The following is a 24,694-nucleotide window of genomic DNA, read 5'->3' as shown; positions in this document are numbered from 1 at the left end:
AAATAGAGCCTTTAAACATTTAGTTTGATTCCGAGGAGAAATGTTAACACCTTTTACATGTATTTATGATTAACCTATCGAGGTTATCCACGAGTTTCTGTTATTTTATACACATCCGCTTAAATATTTTTTGCAGAACACTTAATAGTTACTATTACAGTTATTGATGTAAGCTTAGGATACTGATACTAGAAAGGCAAAGTAGTTTAGACTTATAGGACTGACTTTAAATGCTTGGGCAAAGATATTCATATAAGCTTGGTTGTTGGTAGACAAGTATCCTTTCCATTGATACAGCATTTTAGTTATGATGTTGCATTCAAGTCGAAAAAAATTATTGTGCTTAAGCGGGCTAATATCGTAAAATAGGTAAGAAAATTTTCTTTATTTTATCATACTAACAAAAAATGGCGATAAAGTGAACCAATAATGAAACCGAACAATCAACTTCGAAAAATGTCAGCTAACGCATAAATGATTTTTTTCCTACGGTTGAATAAATTGCTTACATAATATGTTGTTGAAATTTATGTTACTTATAAGTAGTATAATTCTAGCATTAGCATTTTAGAACGATCACCTTCATACACTAATTTACATAATTTTGTGATGAATTGAGTAAATTCTGTCAGTGGAAAACCCACTTTAAAGTCAAGCCACTTTGAACAAAAGCTTTATTACACGGTACTTGCAAGTTTATAGTTTGTAACACATTATCTTACCAATTTGTTAATTGGCGATCTTAATGCCAAGAGATCAAATTACGAATAAATCAGATAGATTTTTGGTTTAACAAGAACTTATGTGAAATGTTAACCAAGCAGTATATTTTAAGTATTTCTCAACTGAATGAAAGTAAAATGAATTAAGCATAAAGGCTAACATTTAAAACGTTCATTCCTCCTGGAATTTATTGCCTATAAATGACAAGAAACCTTGTAATGGATCCTGAGATACCGTTTTACTTTAGTAATGTTTACACATGGGCAGTAAGTTAGCAAAATTAGTTCAAAACTGTTTAGTGAGTGAATTTTACAGCTATCAAAAAGACACTACACCTTGAGTGATAACATTTTTTATATCAAATCAATTTAACACTTGTGGTCATCCAGGCTGTTATCGACTTTGGATTTATAAAATGGTCCTTAAATTACAATTTACGACCTTTATTGACTAACCTCAGGCTCAGTTACAAGTGTTATGGATACTATTGAATTCACAACTGAAAGATTACTGTTAAACCAAAAAAGCATATAGAATCTGAGAATGTTTACACTATTATTGGTTTTGTACCGATCGAAATAAAATGATTATGTTTTATAGATTTGATTGGAACTGTAATATTTGTAATGTGGCCGCTGAGCTAGGTGACATCTTCATGCAGATTACTCGAAATCGATTAACTGAAAGTCAGTATACTTGTATTTAGGGTTTTTGCCTTCAGAAAATAATACTACTTTGTTGTTCTTGATACGTATTGGTGATTATTTAGACTTACAAACACCTAATTCCAGAGCTTCTATCTGATCAAGTACAAACGTCTAAAATTTTGCTAACAACAATTTTACGCTTAAAATAAGTCAGCAACAAATAGCCGGGCTTCAAAACTCCGTATTTCTTATTTCAGATTTGATTTATGAATAATTATCAGTTCTTGTTGTTTACCATCTGAAGATTCTGAAAATCAACTTACTGACTCTAAAAAAGACGAACATACTTAACGATCATATACGTGACTAATTAACGAACCCTGTTGGAGGAAATAAACATGTAAGCAGTCATTTCTATACGAAGAATTATATGACAAATTATATCAGATCAAATTTTCAACTATTTTATGCCAGTATTCTTTATATGTTATGAGCCAAGTATGGATTTTTCGGTTAACTAAGATAAAAATTACCCTTGTTGAGAGTATTTTGTCTCACTCATGAAACATTCATTTAAAATCTTCATATTTATAATTCAAATTCACTTGGACTTATGAAAGCAATCGGCAAAATTAATTGGTCAAAACAAAAGTCACTATACCACAAATTTCGGGCAATCAATCAGTATTGTTTATCATATTGTTACTATTCGACTCGTTTTATACAATTATTTATTGAAAGGAAATGTCATCGGCATTTATGATGAAATTTAAAATAATCTGTTTATTATGTCTAATTGACTTTGATGAAATGACCATGGAATCCATTAAGAAAATAAAATTTCACAGTGGTCATTAATCATATCATAAAATCACTTGACATGACCATCGTTGTATAGCCAAAGCTTTATTCATGTCGTTTAGTATATAAATGACATCAAAGTGTACAGTTATGTTGAAAGATTATGTTTCGATGATTAATTATATGTAGTCGACTTGTTTCTATGTGGATTGTGTATCTTTAAATATAAAAATGTATGAAGGCTTTTATTATTTGTGTGTCGTCATCCGAAATTTAGTTCTAAAGATTAATAATTAATCAATTTCATGATTCCCAACTTTCATTTACCGTCACATGGATTCACTAAATTGATGTGATTCATTACAAATCATCTGTAGTATAGATGTATCATGTGGCTTTTGATTATCTTGACTGATTAACCAATTTATGTGTGACAATTAATGAGTAATGATAAACTTCGTCTTCTCATTGCATTATCGAAATTTATCAAAGGGACTAATTGTTTTAAATTAATGAGTAAATGAACAGATTGAACTGCTTAGTATAAATTAAAACGTATTGGTCAGTAGACCATTGAGGTAGGGATTTGATGTTAAGGGGATAATGTACATGAGTGTCCACCAAATTATCAGTGATCCTAGCAATAAAACTAATCAAAACCTTCATTAGATATTATTTTGTTCAGATTTTGCATAGATCTGTACTCCAAGTGAATGGAAGAAACCTATTTTGACAAAAGCCAGTAGATGAAAAACCTGTGAATAGTTTCTTTATGAACTAAACTGATTACTATTACAGAAATGTGATAACATTGTGACATACAACCCTCTGTATCTTATCAACTAATGTATGAATTGATTCCCAACATTGTTGAACAGTCTGAATGAATACTACTTCTTATCAAAGCTATTTCTCAAAACGTACAAATTCTGAATAACGACAGTTTATCAAGGTTATACTGTTTTTGTGGCCCGTGGATCTGACTCCAGGTAGATCGTTTGCTGCTTGTTATCGATATATACATGTCGCCAATCCTCGTATATAATCATAGAAATAAATCAAATACGAGAATGAATTTGGAGTACGTGTATTTCATACAATCGTTGATGTAGACAAATGTTTGAAGAAACAAAGCAAAGAAAGTGAAGCGAAATGACGCGCAATAGAGAAAGCGAGTCGGCCAACTCCATTTGACCAAGCGTGAATCGATATTTGTAGTCAGAGTAGGCTAAGAAATGCACACACATACGCTTACACAAAAGCAGTCAAGTTTGATAAGCGAATAATTGACAAGGTCAAAATGTAGCTTGAGAAGAATGGATAAATTGGTTTGTCCAGAGGCTAGAACAAGTTATGTGGGTTTGACATAGTACCAGCCCCCACACTGTTTGGGTATTCATTTTAAATTTTTTTTCAGTATTACCGTTTATCTGACTTCAACTTAACTTTCTTATCCGTACATTTCGGATACGATGTCATTAAATATATCAACTAACAAAAGACTAATAATTTTAATGAATGTACAGAGGACATTCTTTGCCAAAAATTAAATTTTTACTTTACTCGACATTGTGATGATCTTTGACTTTACCAATCATGATAGATCCTCAGCCAAAATGTATGTCATCCTGTCCATACAAGTGATCCAAATTTACATGCTAGATCACCAGTTTTATCATTTTATTGTTGCTATACGAGACAGAATATTCAATGGTTTATTTAGTTCACATTGCATCAGTTAGATATAAACCGATAACACTGATCTGACCAATCCAGCAGGCTTATTTGTTTCAGTATGAAGTTTAGGAGATTAACGATGCAACCTCAGTTCAAATCTAAAACCTTCCGTCTCACAAGTGAACGTTTAACTTCTAGTTCACTGGTCCAGCATCCAGTATTATGCAAGTTTAAGGTGAATCGATCCATCATATTGGGCAACCATTTCCCATTTAATTCCACCTTCGTAATCTAGAGGTTAGGCGTTCGCGAGACAGAGACAATGTCCTGGGTTTGAATTCCACTTGTGGAATCATGGATGCACACTGACGAAGCGTGCTATGGTAGGACGAAACGGACAGTACGTTCTCAGTTTTCTGACAACTGTCTCGTTTAGACAGGTCTGTTATCTCAATGAAATACCAGTTTGCACTTTTGTGAAGGAAATCCAACTTTTTAATTTCTTGTCACTAGCATATTTATGTACGAGCCATGTTATAAATAAACTAAACAATATGAAAATGACAATAAACTCTTGGACAAATAAATTATTAATCAGGATACAGTGATGATATACATCATATTTAAGTGAGTGCGATGGTAGTCAGTTCTCGATTCGTTAATTATTTGGTGATGAAATTTTAGTGACTTATGGCTATATAATGAAACTGGAGTTTTCGGAAATGTACTTCCCTTTATAAAAATTTTAAAGTGTATTATAGCTGCCAAGTAAAAATTTATTATGTTAAACGATTTTCCCATGATGCACACTTTTAACAAATTGTGGATGTGACAGTTAGGATAGTACTCGTACTTCGAACAAGGTTGTAAACGATATGAGTAATTAACTGAATTCAACCACCTTCAGAATTTAAAAAGAACGATACATCTATTGTCATTTTGTCTATATATATGTATTAAGTATATCAGTAATATAATCTAATTAGTGCTACAAATAGATAAATGGTAATTGTAAATAAGATAAATAAAATCATCTTCTGTGTAAAAGTATCTAAATGAAATTACAGTGAAATAAAATACAAAATACAAAATTATCAAAGGCGCATTAATTAATTAGTTCATTAACTCTAAGTTTAATAAGAAACAATTAAGCATAAAGTAAGTGACAGTGAAAATAGAAAAATAATATTGTGAAGAAATACAAAAAAAAAACTTTTCAGAAAGATATGAATAATTTCAAAGAAATTAAATTAAGAAAGTGCAATTGATCGATCAGTTGGTGCTTGAAATTTCCACCATGGTACAGAAAATCGATATTGTCTATAAGTACAATCATGAGGTAAAAAAGCTAAACAAGTTCTACCATCAACAATATAAGGTTTTATATCAGTGCAATTTTCTAATAAACGATTTATGTAGATTAAATTAGCAAATGCCTATTGAAAATTGAAAGAGAAAAAAAGAATTAATGCTAGTTAATTATTTCTAAATAGAATTTAAAATAGGTGAAATATTTAGTGAAATGATCAGTAGAGATGTTCGCAATAATGAAGAAGACAATTTTTAATCTCAATTTGATATCAGTTGAAAACACAGAAATTGCTGGACAGTTACGAATCTGTAGTTTAGAAAGGTAAATGTAAATTGTCGGATTTCGAATCAGTATTTTGAAGGTATTATGCTCGCGTGAGATCTGAAGGTTTTGAGTATATTATTGAAATAGGATTTTTGATGGATACTGCTAAGAAGTTATAATCTACATTTAAACAACTATCTAGTTTTCTATGATTTTTAGTAGTTCATGAGGTGAACTCAGTATGTGATGAAAATGAATGAAACAATCACTTTATTTAAACATTCTCGTCCCGTGGTATGGAAATAAAATATTTGTTATATCTTAGTGAGTAGAAATATTGAATTTCCGGCATTTAGCAACCGGATATAATGCTAACAAACTTCTAAACAACTTTTAAACACCGAAAAGTGAGAAGTTGACAGTGAATTAACTACAACAGGATTCGAAATCAAGGAAAGTCCGTCTAAAGTTACATTTAAACTTCTTCGGACGATTTATATGTATAACTTACTTTTCTGTATCAGCGAATACCTTCCAGAATGTTGAAGCAAATGTTTAGTTAAAACGGTCAACACCTCAATAATCACTCATCTAATTAAAACTGCTAATCATGTCAGTATAAATGAATCATTTTCAATAGTTTATCGGGTTAATAATTTTCTGCCGAAATCTTTAGAATTAGAGTCCTCTAAATAATAAAGATAATAGCGATGTTGATTAAAAGACCGAAGCTTTTGGTACGAAAGAAATACGTTTCTAACCGTATTCAACTTCAGACCCATTACGTCAGTGATCATCATATTTGTAAGACGATCTAATTTAACCAGTTTACGTATGGTTTTCCTCTTTGAATTTCCTTGAGTTTAATTTATTTTACTTAAGTATTATTTTGATGGAAATCATAAACTGATCTATATCAGACCATCTTTGAAAACCAGGAAGCACTGGATAGCCGTTTCGTCTTAGCATGGGAATTCTCGAGAGTGTGCATACACGACTTGAATCTAGGACCTTCAGTCTCACGAGTGAACGCTTAACCCCTAGACCACTGAGGCGGCATGCAACGGTGTCAATGTCTAACTTTAATTAGTCCATGATATTGTGCGATCACCTTCCATTGTCTTTAGTAAGTAACCGCCTCACATCCGACACGCATTAGCTTTACTGGTCAAGGCTTCTAACTAGAAGTGCGGAAACTTCCTCTCAAAGCTAGTCACTAGTGAGCATATGATTATTTCAAGTACGGAGTTATGGAGATAGATGAATTACACTGCAATTATCAAACAATTTAAGTTAGATGATCACTGAAAATATAGTTTTCATCATTATTCATAAATCTTTTGATAACTATAATAACAATAATAATTATTATTATTTTTATTATTAATTCTTGTAAGTACATAAAGGATTTAAGCAGCTTTAACTTCATCTTGCTGTTTTATATATTACCTATTTTTCGACCAAACATCTAATTTGATGTGTAAATATATGATTAGTTTTTTCACTCTATCTCGCCCATATTTATTCTGATTATATTCAACTGATATATCAGCTTATTCAGCTTAGAATTACTACCTGAACAGTTCATTATCGGCATATCTATTTGATTTTATTGACAATCCTAAATTCATATGTCAATATCTTAAAAGATGTATTTGCTCTACACTTGTTTGTCCTTTTGGAACATTAATTTGGATTTATAATTGCACACAGTGATAAGAATTTATAGAAAAGAGTATTCTTTTTTTCAGTTCCAGTATTTCTACTCCGTACTTTACAAACTAAACGACTTACATTACACGCTGATTCTTCATGTTCATTCCCCCAAATATAAATACACTCCAAAGTAAGATTTGTAATCAATGATTCAGCCAATGCACAAAGTCCAGGCCCTTTCAACTCACAAAACTGTACTGCAAGACTAATATTTAAAAAAAAGGAATAACGATTTCACAAAGATGATTTTCAAATAAGGAAATCTAATTTAATCTACTGAGTAATTCTAAGAAAAGTTTCAAGTTCGTTATATTTCCACCTATGATTTGTGTATTTACAAGTAATATGACTTTCCGAATATAATTTAGAGTGATATAGCAAAATAATGTTATCGTTTGGATAATAATAACACAATAATGACTATCAAACATTAATACAACTCAGGAACCAATTAAAGGTTTCAGTATTGGGCTTTGGGCCATACTATTAATGTATGAGGAATAGTATATTGATATTATATTTGCAAAACCGATAACATGAAGGAAAAGGGATCCAGCTTATTTTTTCCAGATAATGTGTATGGTGATAAATGAAATGAACCTCTTATCATGTCTCTATGATTTATTACTTTTCGGGGAATAGACCATATTCATTAGGAAATGTCTGTGATGTAGTTAAAAGAAGATAGAATAGTAAACAAATATAGACTTAGTGGTAAATATGTAATTCTGCTATAGAGATATAATTGTTCTTTACATGAGATAAATGTATAGTGGAGGTATGAGACAATTTATGGATTTATGAAATAACGTTGGAAACTTATCTCATGATTTATATATATATATATATATATATATATATAGGTGTTGAAAATCTTCCCGTGTATATTAGGGACTAATATTGATCAGTCACTTATGGTATATATGTATCCTGTGTGGACTTTCTTGATATTGCCCACCAAGTGACAACCATTTTTAAGCAAAGACAGTTAGTGGCTAGCATTGGAAATCAGACTCTAGTTTCTTCCCATTCGGGACTCTTTAGCTGGGTTTGAATAGATCCCGATGCTGATTTTCACTCCAGGACTCAGACTAGTATCTTTCTTCAGAATTCTTTCCTTCACATCAACAATGAGAAAATTTAAACACTTACAAATAAATAATAACATTTATCAACGTCACACAAGATAGCAAATTCAATTACTCAATGAATAAATCATTCTGCATTTAAAGTGAAAGATGATTATTTAATTGCCGGAATGAACATCTGCACTGATATTCAATACATCCAGCTGACGCGTCCCGAATAGGACAAAATGCACGTCCTGGATCACACTGCTAGCCACCATCAATCTCTACTTATATTATGACCTTACTAGTTCTCTAATAAACATATATCGATGTAAACATTACCGCAGTGAAGAAGGTATTTAAATATTTTATTTAATCTTGTGCTACTGACAATTATGAAGATTTGTCAGAATTAAAACTTATGGTTTGACAGAAATTAGGCCCGAAGTATATAGTCTACTAATAAGTAGTTAAATGTTTCAAGTAAACAAAACTGTTTATTCCTGTCTTCTTTTAGAGAGTAAATAACTACATTCATTCGTACGTCTACCACAGTAGATTGGCCTCTCTTAATACATTATGATAGTTAGTAAAATAAGGAAGTGTAGATAATTACACACCATATGTCTCTCCAAAATATACGCTAAAGTATATGTAAACACCAAAGCAGGTAAATTAAAAAGATATTGATGAGAATATGTACACGGCTTATTGAACATTGTGAACTAGTTATTTCTCATAAGCCTAGATAGTAATAATAATTCATTAGCGTATCACTAACAGGACAAGAGACACAGCCAAGGTGTAACACAGCTATTTAGGATCAATAACAAACAGTATACATTTGCTGTTCAGAGAATATTAGAAACCACAGTAACAATACGACTTAAACTTGATCCTGAGAAGGAATCCTTTTAATTTTCCGTCACTAACTATTATTACGATTCAATTAACTTAACTTATGTACGTTCTTTGCTATACAATCCTCTGCAGAACTGTCATTCCTAGCTCTCACTAAAACAAGCTTGGAAACTTTTTATTGAAATTATAGACCAACTTCGCTTTCTAAACGATTTAATATTCCTTGATGAGTAAATGGTCCTTACTTTCTAAACATGCTAATATTTATTTAGAAAATCTCGAATTAATTATGAGACAAAATCCACCGAATTTACCATGCACAGCAAACCGTTTTGTTTTATTTACATTCGTATGGGAAATGAACTTTATGTAGTTGGGTATAACTGTAGAATTACTTATATAAATCAAATTACTAAGTGGGCTAGATGACAAATTTCATGTCTGTCGTAGCACAAATATTTCAAGTAATGAATAGTAATATTTACGTTGAAAAGAAAGTACTAAATATTTGTTCCTTATCGCTACAGACCAATATGATGAGAAAAAAAATGACATCTTATCATTGGAAATGTTGAAACACAAAGTTGGCTTTGACTATTATTACCTTATTGGTGTGTATTGGATTTGCATAATTTTAAATAAATTGATTGTCACGATACTTAGTGAAATAAACCATTTTTAAAAAAAAATATACTTTCTCCCTTTTCATGCTTTTTAGATGAGAATAGTTATATTTGAATTCAGTTTATACAGTCATATTACATTAAATAACCCAAACATGAATTCAGTTCAAATTGCATAAATAATTCAAATGAATAGCACATGCATAATTTATAGTCAGCGCAACATATTACAGTATGATAATAATAATTTTTCTAAAAATGAGACTAGCTTGGTCTTTTTTCCCACTTCTCAAATAATGAATTCTATAATTTATTTCAATAAAACATTATGCTTACACTTTTAAATGCGTATTATAGATCAATGCATTCGCTAAAGCCATAGCTCCTTTACACTGAACTCGGTTGAATGCCAGATCCAAAACGACCAATGTGCAATTTATGCTAATTACTCTGGATAACAAAATGGCTCCATCACGTGAAACACGGTTGCTATGAAAAAGATTAAAGACTAATATTATTTCTTAAACAAACGGTTAGAGATGGATAGTTGCTAGCAGCGGAATCCAGGCCGCGTGTTTAGTCCTATTTGGCACTCGTCATCTGGATGTACCTGCATCCCAATACAAATGTGAATTAAACATATAGTTATTATTGCAAGCGTCTATTTATCCACAGAGAAAGGTTCATGAACCAACACAGGGATATTGCTATGGTTCATTAAGTTAAAAGAAGACTTCACATAATAAAAGGATATTTGATGAATTTAGTAGATGAGACTACTATGAGTCAGTATTTAAATACAGGACGTTATCATGCCAAGTTTTAGAATTTATATAGTGGGGTCCCAGCAGTAACTTCAACTTACTATAGTATAAAGAATTGTCATTGGAAGATTTCAAGTTAAATAAAAAAAATATTCCCTAACTGTAATTGTAGCTACACCACATTGATGATAGTATTCCGCAAAGTGAGATGAATTAAAACAGATGAATTCAAGCACTAAGATGGCTACACATTTTTTATTGAACTACATGAAAAAAAGGTTCCTCGAAATAAGTTGAGGCTCTATTAGTTTTTTGTGAACTTATGAACGATTGGATTGTTTGCAAACAAAAGCATGGGCCAAACATTGTAGTAGAAAAATAAACTGTAGTATCTTGAAGGCAGTAACTCTTGCTATTTCTCATATCAGTTTCTGAATATTATTTAGTGTTGGATTTATTCTAACGAACAAACGGTTTAGCTGTTTGTTTCAGTGAAAAATTAATATCATCAGATTTGTTCCTGATTTACTTTGCAAAATTTTCAGACAGAAGAAGACGCAACCTGAAGTATTTTTTCGACAAGTAACTTTCTTTAAAAGAAGTGCTTGGTTTGTCTGAAAAGAGGTGTTCCTACTATTATTTCAGTCATCACTTTTTCACGCCAAATCGTATCACAATTGGAAATCTACAAATCTCGCTTGTTTTTGACATTTTGTGTTCTCAGCTGTCGAAATTCTACTTATTACACCAATTTAGTATCAATCTCAAAGTAACATAAATAGTATATCATTAGTAGTACTGTACACATGAATACGTTTCTCAAAATAGTCAAAACTCTCTTGTAAAGATCTATCTTTTTTCTTATTCAAGTGAAAAGCTACATATATCCACACGTTCTCAGATCTCAAATTAGATCACCAAAAGTCAGATGGGTATTCACTAGTACACTTATTATTTAAAACCATGACTCATATGATAATCTACGTAGAATACAAGACCGCCACAATCTATAGATTTCAATCGGTATCTAACAGAGAAACCTTCGACTCAAAACTGACTAGAAAATTTATAGATTCAAAGACGCTAGAATATTTCACAACAATTATCAAATTTAAAGAGAGCTTATAGTCAGAATGACATAGAAAATATGATGAAACAAAAGTTGTATAAGTGAACTAACTACAGAAGCTTTCTTTATATTTCCTTATTCTCACCTCTCCCTAAAATGAGTTTAGTCATATTATTTATAGTCCTTTTGTCAACTGCCTATTACTTTTAACACTAAGCTGTCCCTACTTTAAACGTGAGTGCGTATGGATGTTAAATAATTATTGATTATGACAGTCATTTGTGGTTAGTGCGTGAAATACTAACAACTGTAGTTAAAATGAAATAAGTTGCTCTTAGTTAACACTAAGACAGAATGGATTACTTACGCGCTTATATCTAATAATTCTAATGTATCATTACGTTCCAGAGCTTCAGCTAAACGTGCTGCTCCAAAATCACGCATATCACATTTTGCCAAGTGTAGTTCTTTTAAAGTTTTATTAATCTATTAAAAGTCAGCAAAAGAAAATCAGTTAAGAACAAAACTCTAACAATGAATATTTGGGCAAAGAAACCAAAGTATAGGATGGCATGAAAACAGTTTGATGAAAATGATTAGGCTATCCAAAAGTTACTTAAATACTAAAGTTTCTCACTTACTGACATAATTACAGATTGCGTAAATTCAAGACTTTTCTTGATTACAGATTGAATGAACTTATTACTTATTATGAAATAAAATTCGTTATTAGTGTTTGAATAATGTGAACTTAAATGTAAACGAAAGAGCAGAATCTAAATCAAATGACCTGTTTTCCTTTTTTCATGCCGTAAATGTCATAAATTACTAATCAGTAGCATATTCAAGCTTGGTATTTGAATTTCAAAGCCTAGTTGAAAACGTTGTTTGTCTATATCTTGAGCTATGAGGTACACCATGGTTGAGACAGAAAAAGAAACCATTAGGGGCAATCAAAATAACCTCTGTCTGCTAGGGAATAGGTGTTTACGAGTAATTTTAGTATTATTATGTCTAATTCAGCATATTATTGCTAAGATGCTGGGGATTTATGTACTATAGCAAAATTTCTTTAGTGTCTGATTTGCGTAAGGTTTTTTTAATAAATATGGAATGTATAGAATGCTAGATTTGAAGGCATTTAGCTCGATCATGTATAACATGAAATGTATGCACTTCTAAGCAATCTCAAACTAGAAGAAAATATCAAGTCAGTGATTCCCTAGCTGAAATCAATCCTTTATGTCAAAGGCCTTTGATGTTGCTTTGGTGATTTAAACACATTATGTTTGAGCAGTTATAGGGTATATTAGTTCATGAAACTTATAATATCCTTAAAAAATAGTCCACTATAAATTATCTTACACATAGCATATCAGCAAAATGTACAGTTGATTCTTCTTGCAACGTCCATAATATCTGTCGATTTAAATTGATCCCAATCATTGACCTGTTACTTTTCAATACAGTAGCAAATGCAATACAACTAGTTATATCCTTTCAATAAAAAAATGAATGGAAAAGATACAAAGAAATAATAAAAACTCATTGTGTAACAGGAAACACAAAAGGGATTTATTTTAAATATTCACCAACCATAACAAAATATTTGATGATAAATTTAAAATAATATTTTCATAAATTGTGAAACAAATAGGTCTAGTTTTTAACAGACAATCCAACGGAAACTTGTTTTTTTTTAAAGACAAGTCCGAAGGTGAAATTGTTTATTACAACGCGTAAGAGCCAGTTGTTCTGAAGAATATAAAATTCTAGTTTTGTAGTTCTGTGTTCGCGCGAATCTAATAACTAACGTCAAAATCGAACAAAGACATTCGTTTTTTGAAAACTTCCTTTTCTATACCTATATACATATCTTTGTAGTGAGAGTAAACACATTGAGTTAATAATGAAAAAAAGATTACTAACTGACAATCAGTTAAGTATATCTTCACACTTCAATTACATAGTTATTATAACAGACTAGTAAGTTTAACAGACATAATAAGATAAGGTAGTATAAGAAGACTTTTCGTTAAAGGATTCAAATCTAAACCGAAACTATAAGAAAAATCAAAAATGATTTCGTTTCGATCGTAAATTTTCGTTTGCTTACATCGACATTCTTTCATAGAACATGCTCTGAAATCTGCTCCACCGTTATTTGAGACAAAACCCTGTAGGTTCCTTTGTATATTATTTATTTATTTTTTACATAAATGTAGAATTTTATTGTAAAGTTTAACTCTTTGTTAATTGAACCTACAAAACTATATTTTTTGACCACAAGGTGCCATTGTGTAAATTTTAAGGCTTTTTCTTATATAATTGTATATATTTTTTCACTCGACTAACCTGATCACATTCTCCAAGATCTATAAATTCAAGTGTATCGTTTATTTGTAGCGCTTGAGCAAAGTATAGGCCTCCTTTAGAACCAATCGGGTTCCCAGTCATTTTTAGGATAACCAAATTTCTGTTATTCTAATAAATAACAAAAAAGCAACAACGTTTGTTACACTTTTAAAAAATGTATACATATATATCGTTACAATAACGATAAATAAAAAATGAGTGTTAACAAAGCTGACTTTCATAATTTTGGATTTGCCACAGTGGGTTCAAATCAGGAGCCAACAGTATAGGGTTATTTTAATAAAACACATGACCATTTTTTACAGTTTAGATAATAACAGTGAAATGAAAATCAACCAGGACGAAATAGGTATGTATTGCTCTGATTCCCAAAACAGTATAGTTAATTGACAGGAACTATCTTTGGGAAGCTTCTTAGTAGTAATTATAAAGAATCCTTTTACATCTTTAAATGTTTTTTTCTTAATTGGAAAACAAAAGAATAATTATTTTGTTGGGAAAAAAACGTGATCACCTCATATAAGATATCAAAATAGGTGAATACTTCTATTTCAAATCAGTTATATTATATTGTAAATTACCTTTAAAGAATTAGCAAGAAACTGTGCACCTTTCTCTGTGATGTCATTACACATTAGATTTAATTCTTCTAACAGATTATCTACCTTTTGAATAAAAATGTATTTCTGGACTTCATTATTTCAATGAACATATAATTGAATACGGAAATAAAACTAAGCTGATGAATAAAGGTACAATTTGTTTAGAAAAAAGGGTAAACTGATTAATATTTCAATTTAATATTATAATTCAAAATACTCAACTATTTGATCAGACTGATATGAAAACCTTGGACAATATTGGTTAATAATTTCGACTTTACAATTTCAATAAAAGTCGTATATATATATATATATATATATATATATATATATATATATATATATATATATGACAATACAAGCTGTGATCTCATTATAAGATCAGATTAAATATATATCATATGTTTTGAATGGTGTCCAGCAGTGAAATCTAATACACCCATTTAGTCCAATATTTGTGACTCATAAGTTACTAGTATTTGACCACAAATGTCTTAGAAATATTGCTCTCATCTGCTGGGATCACCGGGTAAGTAATGGTGGGGTTAGACACAGGGTATTATGGAATGATGGTAAGTCAGTTGATGAGGTTGTGAATCTTCATCGACTGAGATGGTTAGGCCACGTGTTACATATGCCTGAACACCGATTACCACGACGTGCAATGCTGACTAGTATTGGGGATGGTTGGAAGAGAGTTAGAGGCGGCCAAACCAAAAGGTGGCATCAGTGCTTGAAGTCATTAACTTTTAGTCTGAGCCATGTTGGTAGATGCAGACTACTTGGTTGGGGTCCGCGTGACTATCGTAACCAACGGTTGGAGACTCTGAGTGACATGGCCCAGAATCGATCACAATGGCGTAGGTGTATACAATAATTATCTTCCCTTAAACCATGAGATTAAAACTTCTTCACATCTTTCTATCAACTAATTCTTCCTTCTTGTACTATATCCATATATATAACCTTTCTTTTATATATTATTACCATTGAAGTGACTACTTCTATGAATTCGGTGTTCATCTTGTTGTGCTAATGAGGTTATGACAACTCGGAAGGATGTATATATGTGCCTGGTCCTACGTTGTAGCTGACTGGCTGACTGGGTCTCGTCAAATGCATGTACACCTCCATCATAGTGTTGATGTTGAGACAGAAGTTGAAACCCAGTGTATTGGAAAGCCAGGATGCTATTTATCAAGCTGCTGTTAAGATACGATGGCCGCAGACTTCTTCAATGGGTATAAACCTATTTATTATTTGTAACGGTTTGCACTTTTTCCTCTTTGTAGTTATTCACTATATAATGAACAATTCGTGATTATCAGCAACAAAAGAATTCATAAACAAATAATTATTGGTTGAAATACCTGTATTTAATAACAAACTTATAACTTACATTTAAAAATTCACATAATATCTCAACTCCTTCATCTTTAATAAAATTGTAGCGTAAATCCAACATTGTGATACACGGTTTAAGGGATAAAGCCATACACAATGGTGGTAGATCAACACTAGTCAATTGAATAGCATCCAAATGATGGTTATTGCCACAGAGTTTCAAATATATTGCGAATAATATGTCATCACTATAACGCAAGTAGAATTATTAAAAAAGGAATCTTATTCATTTTAAATAATCTTCCATAGCCAAACAAAAAAAGCATCCCTTGAAACCCCTCTGAGATTGCTGCCACTGAACGGTTTGAGCTTAGGACCAGTAACTCCACTTTCTAAAAAGACAACCCCATAAAAAATACGCCGACCAGAAAAAATTTAACCTTCCTTTGAGAGTTCAAATGTCTTCACGTAGAAGACTTATGACAGCTAATGATGAAAGCGAAAAACCTTCGGAACCCAAGGAGCCGATGCCCTTCTGACAATTAAAGAAACGACTAATAAAGGTACATGAAATATCCAAATGATGTGAGAGACTAAGAAGGTCACTCAAATAGCGGCGGAAAAGGGAAGGTACAACCTGCCTCAGTTTAAGAAAATAATTGGATGCAATTTGGACAACAAAGACTAACTTGATGAGAGCTGTTGTTGTATTCTGTTTGCGAGGCAGAAAGTGCCCCAACTCACATAATTAAGGAGCTGCACTGATCGTATCTGGTGCAGCATAAGACGGTCCTATAGGATGACAGCTTCACAGCTTCGTGGTCATTCAACCATCCTCCAAAACGAAGTATGAGAGAATCTAAATGAATGTCTATCAGGGTTAAACCCCCAACAACGATGGAAGTGTAAATTGCGGAAGATAAATTTTATGAGAGGCTACGGTTCGTCCTAGAGAATTGCCTAGGAAAAGATCAAACCATTGTGATGAGCGACCTAAATACCGAATTTGGGATAGATAACCCTAGGTATGAACGCACCATAGTGTGACATGGACTGAGAAAAAGAGATGTTAATTACTTGAGTCTGATAGATCTAAATGCTTTCAACAAAATTGTTACGGATGACAGGATTTTGAGTTACAAATGCATGAAAAAAGCTTCATAAGTTTTAACGGACCACACTAAGGGGAAGGAGATCGACTAAATATGCATATGTAAAAAGTCCAGAAGAAAAATCAAAGACACAAGAAAAAATAGAGCTGATGTAGTTCTACATTACAGCCTGTTGGTGCCCAAAGCACAGGCCGAATATTAAGGAGAAAGAAAAGAAGTGAAGAGGAGCATTAGAGCTAATGAGTACAAATACGTAGGACACCTGACAACTACAGAAATACAAGCTGCGAGAGCAAAAAATATGAGGCAGTTATGATTAGAGAAGATGTTTTACATTCTTTTCTTAAATATCTCGGCTAAAGAGCAAGTACCGACAGACTAAAGTGACAGTTACCTCACCAAGATACAGAAGAAAAGAGATTTGAGTGAGTGTGAAAACTATAGAGGCACTACACTTCTTTCAGTGCCAAGTAAATTTTTCAACGGAATATTACTTAACAAAATGAAAAATTTAGTAGATGCCCAAATTTGATATCAACAAGCTGGGGTTCATGAGGATAGATGATGTACCACCAAATCACCATATTACCGATTATTGTTGAACAACCAAATGAATGAAATATATTTTTGAATCTCAACTTCTTTGATTATTAGAAAGCATTTGTTATATGTTGTGAGAAAATTTAGCAGTTTTCAACACTATGGAGTACCTGAGCAGATCGTGACCATCATACCGAACTCATGAGAGTGGTCGCATTACAAGGTCGTACACGGAGACTGGTTCACAGGTGTATTACAAATGAAGACTATTGTCAGACTAGGTGGTCTACGTTTGACTGGATTATAAAGACCTCCACAGCTCACAGAAAGAATGAAACAAGGTGGATACCTTAGGTACAGCTGGATTATCTAGACCTTGTAGATGACCGACTCTGTTATCTCATAAACACCAACCAATGCAGACGAAGATACCCAGTATAGCAGCAGCTTTAACAGAAGTACGCCTCATCATTTACAAGGGTAAAAGCAACATTATGAAGCACAATGCAGTGAGCACCAACGAAATCAGACTTGGTGCCGAGGCCCTGGAAGAGGTTGAACTTTCCACGTTCCTGGGCAGCATCGCTGATAACCAAGGAGAATCTGGTGGAGATTTAAAGGCACAAATTCGAAAGGAAAGTGCATCTTTCCTACGACTAGAAAACATTTTGAACTTAAAAGAACTGTCACTCAAGGCCAAAGTGGAAACTTCCAACAATAACATCAAAACAGTCCTGCGGTGCGGAGCTGAAACCTAAAGAGCTACCATAACCATTGCCAAAAATGTTCAGGTATTTGAAAATAGATGACTTCATAAAACACTCCAGATCCATTGTCCAGATATTGTCAGCGATAATCTGGTCAAACAGAGAAATAGCCATCTGTTAGGTGAGGAGGAAATTAGGAAAAGGATATAGAGGTGAATAGGATATATTTTGCGGAAACCATCAAACCGCATCACAAGGCAAGTCTTAATCTGGAGTATTCAAGGCGAAATAAGAGGAGTCAGACCAAAGACAACGATACCCTGAGTAGCACTTCGTAACAAGTGAGAAGAGAAGGAGAAGAACGAGTTGTTTTTAGATCCCTGATTAGTGATCTACACAGTACAAAAAGTAACAAACCTAAATAGGTTGGTAAATAAAACAAATATGACGTCTTAAGAGGGCTAACAGGCCCAGGTAAGTAAGAAGATAAGTCAAACAAAAACAGAATGCTATATACCAAGAACTACCGTCTAGATCGGAATATAAAATATGAATGCTTATTCTGAATGGTAGAATATCATGTTATTCTCAGGTAAAAGCTTTATATTATTCACTGAGTACTTGAAGATAAAGATCCCATTTTACATTTCATAAGTCCAACTATTTCGAAATAAACCCAAAAACTCCACATTACTTAGTCTTCAATTGATTTGCTTGTCTCCATTTTCTAGCTATTTGTCCCTCTTCTCACTTCCATGTCAATAAACTACCTTAAGTATTTAACAAACGTTAATATGCTTCATATATCCTTCTTCAATAATTTTCTCATTGTGATAATGCTTGCAACGAGTTTAGGTACAAGACAAAGTGGGCTGGAAGTATGGGAGATAACAAGGAATACAGAAGTATGACTGATTAGAGTGATGAAAGTTTTTTTACCCAAACAGGAAGTTTTCAATACGGATGAAATAATTAAAATGAAGTCCAACTCCAAAACACACTTAGATAGTATTTAAAGATAAGAGAAAATCCTTTTATCGAATTCCCTAACGCCATTAAACTCCTCATTATTCGAATACAAAAGGGAAACTGTAATACTGATCGCTGATGATAAGTATCAGATGCAGCCACCAGATAAGACCGATTGGTTGTACCCGTAACATTTTCTGTGTTTAATAATGTGTTATCAATAAAAACTAACGAATTCATCTCAGGCCTCATTTTTTCTGTCTCTTATCGGTAGACAATGGTGCATAGTCTAAAAATAATTATTCATGCAATTTCCGAGTTTACGGTATAAAGCAGTAGAAACAAACAAGACTGTTAATCACAAAATAGTTGACAGATAAGCGTAGCAAGCTAACTTTTTATCTAATTCATATTCCATTCTCATGATTTTGCTTATAAAACTCGATGCTGGTGTTGGTTTGTTTTGTAAGCAATCCGCATAAGTTGATGCTAATTCTTTTAAATTCTCTAGATTTAATTCTGTCGATGCATCACTATTTCTTTTCATAATGAATGTTTATTTCAAAGTACTGATTGAATGACTTCAAATCTCAATAATGATGACTGTGATGATATGCTGTAAAAAATAAAGACAGTTTATGTAATCATTATAATCCTAAAACTATACTGTTTTAAAATGTAGTGCATCAAAAGGAAAGTAGTTTTACGACATACAGCTTCAAATTTTACAAAATATGTGATTTGAACATTGTATTTAAATATAATTGAAATTTCTTTATATTTCAGTCACAGTTTTACGTTGTAACACTTGTTCTACATCGCCTTTAACACTTTATTCACCAAAACATCATATAAGTTTAGAACAGTGTTTTTCACGACTATCCATGAAAACTTGGAATTCTTAACGATTTTTTGTTCAACTACTTCAACCTAGAGACCCAAGTTGAGCAAGTACATATAGCAAAAACATAGAAGAATGTGGAGCAGCCTTACAACAAAAGTAGAATAGGAATATGAAAATGAATAAGATTATTGTTATAAAAAGAAGATATAATTTGCAGAAGTCGATGAATCGAGAACAAATCTATATCCTTTATGATACAAATTATAATTTCTTCGTCCCTAATTTTTTGGGGCTCTGAATGGAGGCTAATGGAATGTGATAGAGATTAGAAAGTAATTTTATTTTTAAAGACTACACTATTATTTTATCCACCGCTAGTATAAGATAATCCAGAATAATATACAATTTTACATGACAATTAAGATACTTATGAGCACATAACTCTGTAAAAACGGATAAAGACCTACTCTTCCTATTTTCTGATGTAAATTTAACGGTGGTTTTAGTTAAAAACTGCGTGAGAAATCCGAATTACGTTTCTATGTCAACTGGGAGTACGCCAAACTTATAAACGTAAATCGTGACTCATGATTGAATTTTCGATCCCGGTAATAATGTCTTTACCTGAGAAAGACAGATTTAGAAGTTATTAGAATGGTAGATAAACAATTAAAACTCTAAAATAGCGTTTATAAAAGTAGTTGGTCTTCAAGTTGAAGGAAATTTGATAGAGATGGTAGTAAAGGTTTTTCATGTTATGCACTGTATGTGCAATAAAGTAAAAGTGAGAAAAAAGATGATCTGCAAGAAAAACCTTAATGAATCGCACTTAAGCAAATTCTTGAAGCTATTGAGCTATCGTGACATGAGGGATTGGCTAGATTCAATCTACCTTCGTGACGTATACTAATTATGTTGGCAAATGTTGGTATTATGTAACGCCAACCAGAAATGGAATGCCTGGGAGCAGAAGATTGAATTGAAGAAAACAGGAATATGAAAAGGAAGCAACTGTAACAACGAGAGAGTTGAAAGAATCATAACGCGTACAAAAGACAACTGAAGGAAGATGTTCAAATGATGTATTTGATGTACGGTTTTCGTATTTTATCAAAGCACTCTGTAACATTAAACAACAAATCAGCTAACCCCACCAAGTCTCCGTTCAATACATCTTGTAATGTAGAAGTTGTAAAATTTACATTTCCATGCTACACAGTTGTAGATGCTTATGTTCAAGACAGATGACCGAGGGTCTGGGCTAGTCAGCTTACCGTATTCTCTTGAGTCTTTCCAGTTTCTTTCACTGAATGAGTCAACTAGAGAGTTAACCACCCAGTGGGAGAACCTGTCAAAAGTATCTTGTTTGTTCTTGGCTTTTAAACTCTCCAGCTGCAACTAGTACACGTAATACCAAAACAACATACAATATTAAATCTGGCCATAAGCTGTGTTACAATCAGGCAGTCGTTCAGAAACATACTTAATGAAAAAGAGTGAATTTAGAAGCCCGATGTTTTATCAAAAACAATCGATGAACAAATCGTATTGGAATCAGATAGAAATGGCAATTCTAGCGAAAAAGATATGCATATATTGGTGTTATATTTGATCATATTCGTCTTTTTACTTATGGTGTTAGTTAACAAGACATGCAAACCGATTATTTACTTATACAACCAATAAAAAGAAAATCTATTGGAAAATAAGGGAAAAATAAGGGGGAAACGCGCCAAAATATCTTCTTTTTCGCCTGCCCGGGGGAGATAGTGCGGACGTTCCTCTTTAAGCAGCTCTGCGTTTCAAAGGTCACTCAGTTGTCTACTTTTCGCCTAAATATTACGCCGGAATGTCTACTATTCATCACATATATGACACATGTGAAGTCGAAAATTTTTGAGAAAGGCAAGAGACATAGAAAATACCCGTTAATGCATCTCTTTGTCGTTTCTTAGTACCAAGTTACGATATTATGTATTTGGCAGAGTTCAATAAGTATAGTAGAGATACTCAATTTCACTAGTCATGATTAAGACTTCGACAGTGACTTTCATACTTGTTGTGATTATCGTTGCTTTTGTGTATTTGCTGTATCAAAAGCATTCTCGGTCTACTTTAACTTAAATCAATCTAGTTAAGGTTTGAAATTTTATTGAAAACTTTGTCTCTTGGTTCCTTCTTTTGCATATACTCTGACGCTTGTGCTATTATTGTGATCATATTGTTTTTAAACCTAATCTGATTACAATGGTTGGTAGTTCATTCAAATGTGGACAGCCGAACTGTTTATTCCCCGTAGATGAAGGGATGCAGTGCGATGAATGCAAAAAATGGTACCACAAGATGTGTACCCGTCTCAGTCCAGCTGCATACAAAAGATGTTCTAAGCCTAACTCGCACTGGCTTTGTATGTTCTGCTGTACTAACAAGACGACATTAATTCAAGAGGCTATGAGCCTATTGGCTCTAGCCTGTAAAAAGAAAGATAGTGGGTGCGCTAGTAACGCAAGCACTGACAGTGAAGACTGTGTCAGTGTTGTAAGTGCTGTTACAAAACGTGCTGAACAACCTACTCTAATTAATGACGAAGTGAAACTTCCGTTACAACCAACGAGGAGTAAATCACCACATGGTATTGACATGAGTAATCATGTATCTTTAGTAGAAATTGAGGACCCGGATAAAACCGTCACCGTCCCCAATAGTCCCAATGCAGCTGTCCTGAATGACCAAAAATGGACCGCAGTAAAGAGGAAAAGGAAAGGAAAAAAAGCTAATGATAAAGCACACTTGGTTGACAAGCCATTGAGGAACTCACAGTCTGAGTCACTCAATGCATTATCGCACTCTGATAGAACGGCAGATCATCATCCTAGTGCGACTGAGAGGAATTTAATATCATCGAATATTATTGTGAGTAAATTGCCAGAGTCTAACGATCCAGATCCTAAGGTTAGACACACCCATGACTTAGAGAGGCTCGGAGAATATATCCGTAGCATATTACCAGATAACACTAAAGGTGTTCAGGTCAAAAAATTAATTAGAATAGGTAAAAGAGCCGATGACAGTGTTCTACCCCGACCGTGTAGACTCCTTAAGGTAATCTTAGGGTCGGAGAAACAACGCAATCTTCTGTTAAGTAACGCTCGAAGTCACGACAACTCTGACATTCGAATGCGACCGGATGTATCTCTTGAAGATAGAATAAAAAGGAAGACGGCACTAGCTGAACTAGAAACCCGTCGACAAAACGGTGAAGAAAATCTCCGATTGGTGGGTTTTCGAATAGTCAGGTCTTGGAAGCGAATGCTACCAAGGCCTGTGTGGATAGGTCGTTCCCCCTAGGAGTTTTATATGCCAATGCCCGTAGTCTAAAACATAAATTCTACGAGCTAGGAACACTGGTGGACAAATTAAGGCCACTCATTGTAGCTGTGACGGAAACTTGGTTAGTCCATGACTTCGATATCACCCCAGAATTATCCGGATATCATTGTTTAAGAAGTGATAGACATAGATGCAGGAAAGGAGGTGGCGTCCTTCTATACATAGCCAATAGTATAAATATCCGCTCCTCCGTTTGCGAATCCCATGATAGTGGAACTAGTGAAGCCATTAGCTGTGAACTCACTGTCGGATGTTGTACATTTGCACTCGGTGTCATCTATCGCAGCCCAATCTGCTTAGCTGATGACTTTATTTTAGAGCACATTCGGCTATGGAGTGCAAATAACAGATGCTTGATATTAGGAGACTTTAATGCACCTGACATTAGTTGGACTGAGATGACCACGAAATGCTCTATAAACTCATTTGATAGCAGGCTCTTGGAAACAGTAATGGAACATGCACTAGTACAACATGTATCCAAACCTACACGTTTTGGTGTAAACCAAGGTTCTTCTCTGTTGGACTTGGTAATTACTCATGAGACTGAGGATATTGCCAACCTAAATATTCTTCCCCCGTTAGTAAATAGCGATCACGCTGTTTTATCATTCACGTTTAGAGCTAGCGATATGATATACGATCAGATTAAGCCTCGCCCAAACATATGGAGAGCTAACATACCAGAAATTCAGGATTGTGCTACTAAGATAGATTGGTCAGTAGATACTAGCTCATCAGTTGATGAGGCGTGGTCTGTATTTAAAGGCAAGTTTAGTGCAGTCACGTCCCCGTTCATACCATACTTGGTGCCACGTAGACCGAACAATAGTCCACCGTGGATAAATAAAGAAGTTAAGAAACTCCTTAGGTGTAGAAAAAAACACTGGAACATGTTCATCTCTACTAGCTTAGAACAGTACAGATCTAGTTATCGTAAGATTAGAAATAATTGTAAAGCGTTAATTAGTAGAACTAGACGGTCATACGAAAAACAATTGGTTAGGGATTGCAAACATAGTCCAAAACGGTTATTCTCGTATATAAAGAGGCGAACTCAGAGAAGTGATGGAATACCATCACTTTTGATACAAGAAAATCCGTTAAGTTTGGCAAGAAATGATACCGAAAAAGCGGAAGCTTTTTCGGAATATTTCAGTAAAGTTTTTTCTTCCAATAATGAGGAACGATCACCTATTCATTGTGATTGTGGCGACTTGTTGATGGACCCTGTAGTTATTAAGAAAGAAACTGTTTTAAGCCTACTCCAGCATCTCAAACCT

General features: G+C 33.2%; 1 protein-coding gene across 1 annotated transcript; it reads right to left on the bottom strand.

Moving 5' to 3' along the window:
• Positions 1 to 5,098: 5,098 nt before the first annotated feature.
• Positions 5,099 to 19,724, bottom strand: Smp_104790 (putative leucine rich repeat-containing; the record flags this gene model as incomplete). The annotated part of the gene is made up of 9 exons (XM_018788478.1): positions 5,099 to 5,284; positions 7,219 to 7,345; positions 10,031 to 10,183; positions 11,895 to 12,013; positions 12,893 to 13,024; positions 13,883 to 14,011; positions 14,485 to 14,568; positions 15,905 to 16,097; positions 19,573 to 19,724. The coding sequence occupies 9 exons, from the start codon at positions 19,722 to 19,724 to the stop codon at positions 5,099 to 5,101; spliced, it is 1,275 nt and encodes a 424-aa protein (XP_018654016.1).
• Between the last annotated feature and the right edge of the window lie 4,970 nt (positions 19,725 to 24,694).

This window comes from Schistosoma mansoni, chromosome W (assembly GCF_000237925.1).
Source record: "Schistosoma mansoni strain Puerto Rico chromosome W, complete genome".
NCBI classification, from domain to species: Eukaryota; Metazoa; Platyhelminthes; class Trematoda; order Strigeidida; family Schistosomatidae; genus Schistosoma; species Schistosoma mansoni.
This window is presented reverse-complemented; position numbering and strand designations above follow the sequence as displayed.